Below are 12987 nucleotides of genomic sequence, written 5' to 3' on the forward strand. Positions count from 1 at the left end.
CATGCATGGTCATGGTGTCTCTTCACGGCAACAAAAACCCTAACTAAGACAGGGCAAATGAGCCAAGGCATGCAGAGGGCCTTAAGAAACACACAAGACTAGGAAATAAATATGGCCCCACAGCCTCCAGATGGAGTATACTTCCGCTGGCATGTTGATCTGATTTTAACCTTTGACCTGCAAATCTGAATGATGGCGAGTTTGTACCATTTTAAGACAGTAAAGTGTCAATGAACACTGGCTTGCTGATCTTCCACTGAAACCTGGGCTTCTCCTACCCCCCCCCCCAGAGAATGGCAGAATAGTCACGCAGACCAACACCAGTTCACACAGGCTTGATTCACCCCCATCTGCTGCCAAAGATCATTCATTAAGTAACAGGTTTTTAAGAGGCCCGTGGACACAAAGGGACCCCCAGTGCTGTCTGGAGGTGACACTTGAACCCTTTCATGATGGTCCCTGGGAACAGGGAGTCACCTGCTTCTAAAGCACCCAGGAGCTGACTTAAAGCTAAGAGTCTCACACTCAAATTTCTGCCTTATTTTGTTCACAGTAGCCATGGTAACTAGCAAGATAAGTAAAAACTCCAGTACTCACTAATCACTCTGCCAATGTTCCCTTGCACACTTGCATACACACACACACACACACAATTTATTGTGTGCAGAGAGGTTTATCTGAGTCTCTGCTTGTCTGAAGGCCAATCCTGGCTGTCAACATGGCACACCTGGGAAGAGAGACCCTCAACTGAAGAATTCCCTCCACCAGATCAGCCTGTGGGCATCTTTGGGGCACTTTCTTGATTGCTAATTGACATGGAAGGCCAGTATGGTTGATCCTATTCCTAGGCAAGCAGACAAGGCTGTATAACAAAGGTAGCTAGCTGTGAAAGCCAGAGGGAGCAAAACAGCAGACAGCATCTATTCATGGTCTCTGTTTCAGTTTATGGCTCCTACCTTAGAATTCCTCAGTGGTGGACCGTGACCTGTAAGCCAAACCCTTTCTATACCCAGGTTCCTTTTGGGTCAATGTTTTATCACAGCGCCAAACTAGGGCAGGTGCCACATTCTTTTTCTTTTCTTTCCTTTCCTTTTCTTTCCTTTTTGTCTGTATGTGTGTCTTTGACCATGTGTGTGCCTGGTGCCCTCAGAAAACAGTGTCAGATCTCCTGCAGTTACAGTGTGAGCTGTCATGTGAGTGCTCGGATGCAAACCTGGGGCTTCTGGGAGAGTGGTCAGTGTTCTTAACCAAAGACATCTCTCCAGCCTCCACATTCCATTATTGTTGTTTTTATTATTATTTGTACAGAGCTATATAGGGGTGTCATGCTGAGAGACCCCAACTAAATGTTTTTAGACCCCTAAACAACTAGCCCAGCACAGAGTAACTTGTTTTTCTGCTTTCAGCTTGAGAAAGACAGTTCCAATGTTTAACTATACAATGCCCCAAGGATGTTTGCTCCAGATAATCTCTAACCTTTCTTAAGGCATAAACTATTGCCTGACTTCCTCATTCTGTACTTCCCCATTCCATGCATAATTTGTCCTCCATCCCTTGTCTTGTGATTTTCCCCTTTAAAACCCCTGACATCAGTTGCACAGGGTCCCATAGTCCTCTACCCCTGCGTGGTGTATGACTGTGGACCCCAGAGCTCTGGAATAAAAAATCCTCTTGCTATTGCATGGAGACCATTTCTCACGAGTGATTTAGGTGTCGCCTTCCGAGGCATGGGGTGCTCTCTGGTTTTTTCAGGTCTTACATTTCTTGGTGCATTGGCCAGGAAGTGCCATGCAAGAACCGACTTGGAGGTAAAGGGGATCCCTCTGGAATATGTGTGTGCCGGCTGGTGTCTGTGTCCTGAGTGTCTGTCCTGCTCTGTTTTCTGAATCTGAATCTGGGGAGACGCGCGTTTTTGGTGGGCAGCTCTTCTTTCGGATCGTGAGAAACAGAGGACCGTGGTGAGTAGACATGCTCTGTAGACCACAGGCTGCCACCCTGGGAGATGTCCCAGGGGGTTTTGGGGGAACTCCAGGGACCCTGGAAGATTCCTGTCTGAGTATTGGAGAGGACCCGGTAGTTCTACTGAATTGGAGAACTTATACGCCCTCCCAGCAGTCTGGTTTTCTGATCTGGGTCTGTCTGTCTCAGTGGAGGCGAATATTTGTCAGTTTTGTGTGTCTTTGTCTACAGTTTGAGCACTAGACGGTGCTGCGATTTGTTTTCTGTCTCACCGTTTGTCAAAGTCTGAGTCTATAAGTCTTCCTGAAAATTTCAATTTTGCTTGCAAGCGTCTGGGGCTCAGAGAGCCTGTCTGGTGCGGTGCGTTGACTGGCAGCTGCGGCAAGAGTCGAGACTACAGGGGTCTGGAGGAAGCTTTAGACCCTGGAGAGAGCTGAATAAGGCTCTCCTCCATCTGCAAACAGCAAGGCAGTAACAGCGGGAGCCATTTTGTTTTGCTGAATCTGGTTTATCTGGTCCCTGCAGTGTGCAGGGGCACCTGGTGTCTGATACTGGGCGCCTCTAGGGGCAAATTGTGTGATTTTCCTTGCTCTCTGTTCTTGACTCTAGAGGCCTGATGGTGGCAGGGTCAGGCTGTCTATGTGGTGTTGTTTTGTATCGTGTTCTGTGTTCTTGGACTTAGACGGACGATCTTGTTTGGACTTTAGACTGACTGAAAAGCAACTCTCTCTGTGGCGACAAAATCAGATCATGTGACTCAAGCGGCACCAAAATCAGGTCACGTGACTCGACAACTTAGAACAAAAGGAGAGACAAAATACTTGGGATCTGACACCTCCTGGTGGGGAAAATAAGTCTTGACAAGACGCTTGATGTGGCAGGCGCGAGAATTTTGGGATTAAGTTGGTACAGATGCTTTATTTTATTTTAAATTGTTTAAATTATTATGATTGATGTAATGTTAAACTTTGTGGTTATATTGTTCCTCTAGGAGAGAGTTCAAAATAAGGGAGACCTCCAGAAGACTAGATTCTAAAGTATTAAATGAAAAATCTGTCTTAGTGATACTAAAATCTTTATAATTGTTATTAAGTTCAAGGCATAAGTTCTTATTTGATACAGGTTTTATTTTGATACAAAATCAAGGTTTTCATTGGTATAAATACTAAAAATTTGAAAGTACAGGATTTACACCCAGTTCTTTGTTGTTATTATTACAATCTGAGATGTTTAAGCCTGTGAGTTTAAGGCCAAATAGAAATATAAGGCTCTGAGTTTATTGTTAGGGTGTTTTCTAGGTTTTAATCAGAAATAGCTGAAGATAGCTTAACAGACAGCAGTCCACATTACTTTACATAGATAATTGGTTTTCAAAAAATGTCAAAAATTTGTGGAATAGGATGTTTTAGTCTTAGAAGCTGTGTTAAGCTTTCTATATATTTTCAGTTAATATTGGCCACTCTTAGATCTCTGATGGGGTTGAAGACTGTTAGTTTCACAGACAGCCCAAGCTGTTTAATCCTGAGAAAGCTGATATAGATTTAAATAAATGATTTGAAGGTGACATAAAATTTAAAGCCAGGACATGAGTCAATTCTTACAATGTTAATTCTTAAGTGTTAATTCTGACAGTCTTTTAAGATAATACAGATGAAAGGGTTCTGTTTAACTGACAGGGATGATAAACTAGATGTTATGTCTATTTTATAGTTTATAATTTTCAAAATGGTAATAATTATGCTCAATTGATATTTAGAGAGGACCACAGAATGGAGCAGGAGAGGACCTGAGACCACCTATCCTGATACCATGGTAGCTCTCTCACTAAGGATATATTTCCCAAGAGACTAATTAATCTCTTTGAGACTGTTTTATTTGTAATACAGGAAGCCAAAAAGATTACACCCTCAGACAAAAGGTAAGAGGCACCTGAAAGACTAAAACCAGACTCCATTGGCAGGTCTCGAGGACATGATAGCCCACAAATTTGATTAAGACTGGGCTAGAGGAGGTATCAGGAAAAAGCTTCAGAGGCTAGAGGGATTTGGTGCAGGTTGCTGAGAAGGTCTGTAGAAGGATTTAGTATAAGTTGTTGTCTTAGTCAGGGTTTTTATTCCTGCACAAACATCATGACCAAGAAGCAAGTTGGGGGCGGAAAGGGTTTATTCAGCTTACAGTTCTGCATTGCTGTTCATCACAAAAGGAAGCCAGGACTGGAACTCAAGCAGGTCAGGAAGCAGGAGCTGATGCAGAGGCCATGGAGGGATGTTCCTTACTGGCTTGCTTCCCCTGGCTTGCTCAGCCTGCTCTCTTATAGAACCGAGGACTACCAGCCCAAAGGTGGTACCACTCACAAGGGGCCCTCCCCAATTGATCACTAATTGAGAAAATACCCCACAGCTGGATCTCATGGAGACACTTCCCCAACTGAAGCTCCTTTCTCTGTGATAACTCCAGCCTGTGTCAAGATGACACACAAAACCAGCTAGTACAGTTGTTGAGAAAATCTATAGAGAGATTTAGTGCAGTTTGCTGAGACAGGGAGACAGAGGAGGAGAAGAAACAGAGAAAAGAAAGAAAAAATGACAGAGAAGGAATCTACAGAGAATCCTGGCTATAATAGTTAGAAAAAGCAGAAAAGAGAGACAGAAAAGGACCAGTGTGCATACTATAAGGAAAGAGGCCACTGAGCCAAAGTGTGCCCTAAGAAATAGAAGTCAGGAGCAGGAATTCTCAGGTCGTAGGGAAAGTGTCCCCAAATGGCAAACCCAGGTGTTAGCCCTGGGTAAAGACAGTGACTATGGGAGATGGGATTTCTGACCACCTCCCCCAACTCAGGATTACTGTGGGAGTGAAAGAGAAACCCACTCAGTTCTTGGTGGACACAGGGGCTCAACACTAGGTCTTCCAAGCCAATGGTGCTGTTTCCAAGAAAAGATCTTGGATCTAAGAAGCCACTGGCACCAAAATGTATTCATGGACTACCCGAAGAACAGTGGACCTAGCGATAGGATGGATAGCCCATTCATTTAGGGTCACCCCAGACTGTCCCTACTGTCTGTTGGAGTAAGACATACTCTCCAAAATGGGGAGGTGGGCAGATATGCTTCCTGCCCAACGGGCTGCAGCTAAGTATCCCAAAAAGAGAGACTGACCCCTGCTGAAAGTCGCTACAGACAGGAGCAGTTTTCTCCATGATGGACAGAGATAAGCAGGTGCTGCTATGGTGGACAGCACAAATGTCATCTGGATAGAAGAATCTTTACCCCCTGGCATGTCAACGCAGAAAGTAGAGCTCGTTGCCCTCACCAAGACCTTGGAAGCAGCAAGAAAATCAACATCCACACAGATTACAGGTATGCCTTTGCCACAGCCCACGTCCACAGGGATATATGCCAAGAGTACTGCTCACATCCAAGGAAACCAACAGGAAATCTTGGACCTCTTAGATGTCCTAATGAAGCCAGCCACTGTGAGTATTCACTGCCCAGGACGTCCAAAGCGAAAAGACTCAATGGGCAATAACCATGCAGAGCAAGTTGCTCCAGGAATGGATATGCAGGAGCCTATACTGGTTATGGGTCTGTAAGAGACACCCACTGGAGGAAAATGGGACAAAATTAAGAATCAGCCTCACTTAAAAAAAAGGACTGAGTTTGCTAGCCACCCTACCAACTATTACCAAGAGAAAGTATACACAAGAAGGGAGAACTATACTCCCCAGAAAATAAGCCAAAACTCACTAGGCCAAATGCACAGATGGATTCACTTAGGGGATTAAAAACCTTGTCCTGGCAGTTAAGGGACCAAACGTATATATTTATGACTCAGGTTTTAGACTAGAGAGATAATAGAACAGTGTAAGATATGCCAGCAAGTAAATGCTTATGCAGCAAAGAGTAAACAGGGCAAAAGACCTAGAAGAGAACAGCCTAGAGTATACTAAGAGAATTTATAAAAGCTAAGGCAGGAGAATATGGCTATAAAATACCTTCTAGCATTTATAGATACTTTCTCTAGATGGGTTGAGACTTTCCCCAGTAACAGGAAACAGCTGCTAAGGTTAGAAGAAATTTTCTCGAGTTTCAGAGTGCCCAAGGTAATTGGATCAGATAATGGCTCTGCTTTTGTTTCTAAGGTAAGACAGAAATTGACAGAGATATTGGGGACTAATTGGAAATATTATTGGACGTACTGTCCCCAGGGCTCAAGGCAGGTAGAGAAAATAAACCCTATGAGAAACCTTAACTAAATTGACCTTGGAGTCTGACTCAGTCTGGGTGGTGCCTCTCCCCTTGTTTCTGAACAGCCCCTACCATTTTAACCTGACTCACCCCTCCCCCCAGATCCTCTTCAATACCCCAACTCCTTTGGTGTTCACTGGGCCCTCCCAGGAGGTGTCCCACAATATGAGATTTGATTTAAATACTCCAGGCATGCCAGAGACTCCTCACTGCTTCCAGATAGGCACTGGATCTGTATAAGAAAGCTTCAAGAACTGTTGCTGAAACCCTGATGAAAGAAACCCTCACCAAATTGACCACAAAGACTGATAATAATGATTAGATAGCTCTCCTACCCTTTGTGCTATTCAGGCCTCTGTTCTCTAGGATCAAGGCCCTTGAGTGGGTAAGGCAGCAAGTGTGGAAGCAGCTCCAGGAGGCCTACTCAGGAGAAAGACTTGCAAGTCCCACATCGCTTCCAAGTTGGAGATTCAGTCTATGTTAGACACCACTGCGCAGAAAACCTTGAGACTTGGTGGAAAGGCGCTTATCTTGTACTCTTGACCACCCTGCTTTCTGCTTGATGAGACCCTTTGTAATTTTACTCCTTTTGCTTACAATTGGAACCTGTGTGATTAACTGGTTAATAGTTGTTATTAGGGACCGTGTAAGTGCTGTGCAGATTCTTATACTATGCCAACAATAGCAGAGATTAGGGCAGAACAATTCAGACTATAGAGAGTCAGAGATTTAGTTCTATAGTTCTAAGATTAGAACTATTAACAAGAGAAGGAGTGGGGAGTGAGAGACCCCAACTCAATGTTTTTAGACCCCTAAACAACTAGCCCAGCACAGTAACTTGTTTTTCTGCTTTCAGCTTGAGAAAGATAGCCCACCCTGTTCTAATTCCAATGTTTAACTATACAGTGCCCCAAGGACGTTTGCTCCAGATAATCTCTAACCTTCCTTAAGGCATAAACTATTGCCTGACTTCCTCATTCTGTACTTCCCCATTCCATGCATAATTTGTCCTCAACCCCTTACCTTGTGAATTGTGTCCTCCACCCCTTGTCTTGTGATTTTCCCCCTTTAAATATCCCTGACTTCAGTTGCACAGGGTCCCACAGTCCTCTGCCCCTGCGCAGTGTACGGCTGTGGACCCCAGAGCTCTGGAATAAAAAATCCTCTTGCTATTGCATCGAGACCAAAGAGATGTTAATTGTTTCTCGAGAGTGATTTGGGTGTCACCTTCCAAGGCGTGGGGTGCTGGGGCACCCTCGGTTTTTTTGGCGGGGTCTTACAATGCCACATGGTAGGAACTTGACTTTGATCAAGGTGAACTTCTTCTCCCAGCCTTTGTTGAGCAGGGATTCCTGTGCTAGTCAGGACCCTGCTCCACCTAGGGTGGAGAAGCTCAGAGTGAAGGTGAAGTTCATGGTTCCTCCAGGTCTACAAATTCCTGAATTAAGCAGATGACCCACCCAGCTGTCTGAGCTGTGGAGCCAAGGGTGGCCAGAAGACTTCCCTGGAACTCAGCCCGGAGTCTGGGGGGAGGGGCTTTCCCATGCTATATATTGACTAACATTTATTAAAATTTCACTTCGACTGGCAACTGTCACCCTGGCCCTCGTTCTTTTCACTGCCCCCCCCCCATCCATCCCTCAGCTTCTCTTCCAGGAAGCAGTTCGCAGTAGCTGCAGGCAGCAACAAAATGCAACAATTATTTTAATGTGTGTGGTAGGCATGACTGTGTATATGCAAGTTTGAATGTGTGTGCTAAATGGAGTTTTCTAGACAAAAAAGAAAAAGGGAGACAGGGAGGGAGAGAGGGGGAAGGAAGGAAGAGAGGGAAGCTGAACTACTGCTGTGGGAATGGATGGTTAACCTCAGAGTGAGTAGCTTGGAAGACACTACAACACTGTCACCCACTGAGAGCAGGATCCCCATGTTCTTCCTTCTTTCCTTTAGAGCATTTGGTATTGATCTGTTGTGTCAAACTGGAAGGCTTGTCAGAGAAACTATGTTGATCTAATTGTTCTGCTTGGGGACCTAGGGTACCCGTGAAATCAGCTAACAGGCAGGCAGTACTGCACTGAGGGGTCACGTGGGAACAGCTGCAAATCCTAAGGAGACCCACAACTTACACTAAAGTCTGTAAGGTTTTCTTCAATCTTATTTATGTCAACACACATGCGCGTGCGCACACACGCACACGCTTGCTAAAATGACGCTGACAACATTTATTTTAATGATTTGTTGCCCAGATATAGTTTAGACAGTGGAACTAAAGCAGAGGGCATTTTGGTTACTGAAGCAAATACTTAATTCTAACAGGATGTATATATGTGTGTGCAACCTTGCTGTTGCTTCTGCCTCCACACAGAGTCTCTCTTTGATCTGGAACTCACCCAGTAGGCCAAGTTACCTCACCGAGGAGCCCAGAGTCCTCTGTTCCCCAGCTCTGGGATTACAAGTGTTCGCCAGCCTGTCTGGCTTTTCATGTTGGTTCTGGGAGCTAAACTCGTGTACTGTCACTTATGTGACAAGAACTTTAAACAGAGCCATGTCTCCAGCTCCCTGTCATGCAGGACTTTGGAAAAAAGTCCTTCCCACTGACAACCAATTTTCCATTCCATTTATTTTTTTTACAGGATGTGCAAAGGGGAAAAAAATCCAATCACAGCAGACTTTCCAGAACTAAAAAGCACATGTATCCACTAAAAAAAATTAAACCTTTGCTATTTTAAAATACTAAACAATTAGTATTTTTGGAAATATGCCACAAATATGCCGAGGCACTTCTGTACAAAATTTGCTTGATGCTTAGCATAAAAGAATAGGTAGCTAGCTTTGAAACAGAAAAGGGGGGAAAAAGAAGGAAAAATTTCTCAGATTCTTATTTCACATTTTCGCCTATCGCCGTGGTTATCAAAACGCTGCTAGTTACCACTTAATGAGCACCTGAGCTGTAGATTTCAATGACTGACTGACGATCTATAAGCTGATATTTCTATGAATATCAACTGTGCATTCATTAACACAGTTGAGAATAGAAACCAACTATTCCCTTTATTTAAAACGACAGTATCATCTTATAATACTTGGCATTAATATATCAAAAATAACATAAGCATGTAATTATAATTTAGAAAAACACATGCCAGCATGCACAGGCACGCCCTACAGGCTGTTGCTAAACAATGCACCTCCATCACCCATCACCTCGCAAGGTCACTTGAAGATTCAGGGGTGTAGCTTGGTGGTAGAGCACTTGCAAACACAGGACCCGGGTTCAATTCCCAGGACCACGAAGGAGGCCTTTCAGCCCAATACTCCATCCAAGAAGATGATGCGCACCTCTGAGACAGACTGCAGCGCAGTGAATGAGAAAAATGTTTGGTCTGCTGCAATCTGAGCGCAACACCAAATATGAAAGTCAATGCCATAAAACTTCAGTAACATGGCTAACAGGAATAACACCCACATAACATTCAACCAATAAGAGGTACTTGTACAATGGCTGGTTGCAATCCATAGATACAGCATTCTGGAAACATTATTTCAAATGCTAAAAAAAAGCTATTTTCAAATACTAAAACCTAACAGAATACCTCTTCCATGAAGCTGTCTTTCTTCTCCAGCATCTCCCGTAATGTCTGGAGGACTTTAATGCACAGCTTTTCTTCTTTCTCCATCAGTTTCTTTGTGTGATTAATCAACCTAAAAGCAAAACATTAAACCTTAGAAAGGACACCAATTTTTCTCACCAAAATGTATACAACATGCCACCTGGACGGCGGAACAGCACTGAGGGCTACAAGCAAATCAGATACATACTGTCAAAAGACTGAAAACTCTACATCAGCACATATATTTTGCTGAGATACAACCCGGTGCTTCTCAGGTTCAGCCTCTGATTCTCTGAGACACGGGGAAGCTAATGTATCCCTACCCATCCACTTTGTTAGTATGAAAAGATTTACAGTATACTATACACTATCACGTATTTATTATTTTCTATGCATTATACCACATTAATTATTCCATCATGGATGTAGGCGATAGATACCACAGTGTATCAGGCTTTCCCCATTCCTCATTATACAGTGACCACACGTGATAGCACTTAGTAGACATGAGCAGCCGTTGTGTTTACAGGGAATGAGAGCTGATGATTGCTACAGTTCAGACAAGAACAGGGCTCTTTTTTCCACTGTAATGAAGCGTGCACTGGGATTCCAGAAGACTTTCAATACTGTGGGCGTAATGATCCCAAAGTCAGCATCAAGAGAAATGTTTAGACTGGGATGTGTAACTCAGTCCCCATAGATTGCGTTGTTAAGAAACTGGTCCTTCATGACCCTGTGAGACACAGCTCCCCAGAGAAATAGCACGATGTAGCCTGAATGAAATTATGGATTCCAGTGTCACAGCAAGAGCACTATGGGTTGTAAATCTCCTCTCAGAATGAGAGCCACAGGATAGAACTGAGAAGCCACTTCCTCTGGCTAGTGCCCGGCTAATGTTCTCAGTCATCAGAGTTGAGGAAAGGACCTCCCAAGGAATCTCTCTTCATCCTCACTACAAGCCAGAATCAGAATAAGTTTGCTGAGGAGAAAGGGGGGTTCAGACAGGTGACACACATGCTTGCAGTTACACAATCCTAATGGGGACACCCAGAGTTAGACATCTGAGTGATGCAACCCACCGATGAACCTCTGGGGCTTCGGGGCAGAGTCCCAGCATGCCACAGGCTGCACACAGCCGTCCGACATGACAAGTGCCACTAAAATTTACACAGAGGTACTTTTAAAAGCCAGTAAACTGGACTTTATTCTGTTCCAGGGATTTCCTGGTCAGAGAAGGCATCAAAGAGACAGCCCTTGAGTTAGAAGATGGCAGGGAACAGGAACAGGAGAGGTGGGGCCGAGAAGGCCAGCCTGGCCAGGAGACAGCACAGAACAGCAGATGTGAGGCTGACAGCCAGGCCCACAAAATGATGGTGAAGAACAGGCCAGGATTCCATGCTAAGGAGTCCAGGGTACGGGCCTGATGCGGGGGATTACTGACGTGTGTGCATACTGTCCCCAAAGTCCCTCCTTACTGTGTGAGAAATATTTTCACATTTTATAGCTTTTCTAAGTCCTGTTTTTATATTATCCTTTGCCTATACAGATCTGAAAATCCAGTGTCTGGAAAACACAGGTTCTCTTTCAGAAGAGTGGATGAGGATTCAAGTGGACCCAACCCAGCTGCCTGGCAGGTGAATGCCCACGCTAACCTGGTCTCTCCTCCCACTGCCTGTGACTAAGTCGAATCCATGTCCTTCCCTGAGGCTGTCCCCCACCCACTCCTGCAGAGCCATCTCACAGCAGGAGCCAGGGCTTAGATTCTCCAGAGGAAAAGGGGGGGTGCGTGGAAGGGGGGTGGGAGGGGGACTAATTCGCCCTAGGCTGAGGCTCCACATTTGCCAGCTCAGCTCCGTTAGAGAGCGGTGCGCAGCTGTGCCAGGGCCTGGCATGGCTAGCAATAAAAGTGAGTTCTAGATTTGCAGCTCTGATTGCCCGTGGAACCCTTGGCACTTTGGAGAGATGGGAAGTGGTGGGCAAACACCAGTGAGTCTGAGCCTCCGGCCATAAAATAATTATAAGAACACAGACAGAAGAAGCCTTTCACCACTAAAGTCAATGGGCAACCCTGCCTCTGCCTGGTGTGGGGTCGGTGACGTATTCCCGCTGACTTATTCCCCCCCTCTCTCCTTCCGGCTTCTCTAGCGCAGACCACCCCCATCTTCAGCAGGGATCTGAGCTGCTCGATTTTAGCTACTTAGTTAACTTCCTCCCTTGCCCTCACATCCTAGACCTCTGCTACCCAAAAGGACTCTACCAAAACAGCAACACCCTGTGTCTGTGGTGTGGAGTTGGCAGATACTAGCCACATACAGACATCGGCTGTTAGAGATGTAACTGAGGAGAGAATCATTATCTCATCTCAATCTATCTAAATTTTAATTCATGCAGTCATGTATGCCCAGTGGCTGCCACGCTGTAGCTCCTTTGCGCCATAGAGTCGTCTGGAAAGGATCACAGGTGTTCTGAATTTCGTGGTCATATGCAGGGTGGAAGCAGACTCTCTTCCATCTGGCACAACCCGGGCCTGATTCCTTCCATCCTGCCATGGCCCCCTGGCCTGGCTCTTCCCATCTCAGCACCACCCCCTGGCCTGGCTCCTCCCATCCTGCCATGGCCCCATGGCCTGGCTCCTCCCATCCTGCCATGACCCCCTGGCTTGGCTCCTCCCATCCTGCCATGGCCCCCTGGCCTGGCTCCTCCCATCTCAGCACCACCCCCTGGCCTGGCTCCTCCCATCCTGCCATGACCCCCTGGGCTGGCTCCACTTACTTGGACATGAAGGCACCACATCGTATCCTGGCATCGCTTCCCTCTGGGAACAATAGCTCCGGACTATACAGCACATCCACCAGCACAGAGAACTCAGCCTGCATCATGGGGCTGAACTGCTGTTCCAGGGAGGCCACGACATCCTAAGACAAAGCACAGAGCACCTAGGTGAACACCTTACACGATGCGGCACACGGAAGAACACTGACCAGGAAGCGATGTGGGAGTTTCATACAAGATGGACTCTGGCTTCCCAGGACACCAAATTTTTGCTGTTTATACTTCAGCACTGTCTGAAGTATAATATGGCTTCATTCATATTATCTCCCTTTCCCTTCCCCCTCCCTTCCCCTCCACCTCCCCCCTCTTTGCCCTTCTCCCCTCCCCCAGCCCCTCCCTCTCCT

General features: G+C 45.6%; 1 protein-coding gene across 2 annotated transcripts in view; it reads right to left on the reverse strand.

Moving 5' to 3' along the window:
• Positions 1–12987, reverse strand: part of Itpr2 (inositol 1,4,5-trisphosphate receptor type 2) — a 410062-nt gene that overhangs the window by 180934 nt on the left and 216141 nt on the right. For both annotated transcript variants that reach the window (XM_052175272.1, XM_052175273.1), the window contains exons 36-37: positions 12584–12726; positions 9794–9902 (exon numbers count right to left, since the gene is read on the reverse strand). In XM_052175272.1, the coding sequence (XP_052031232.1) occupies positions 9794–9902; positions 12584–12726 (252 nt within the window). The remainder of the gene's footprint in view (positions 1–9793; positions 9903–12583; positions 12727–12987) is intronic.

This window comes from Apodemus sylvaticus, chromosome 2 (assembly GCF_947179515.1).
Source record: "Apodemus sylvaticus chromosome 2, mApoSyl1.1, whole genome shotgun sequence".
Taxonomy (NCBI): domain Eukaryota; kingdom Metazoa; phylum Chordata; class Mammalia; order Rodentia; family Muridae; genus Apodemus; species Apodemus sylvaticus.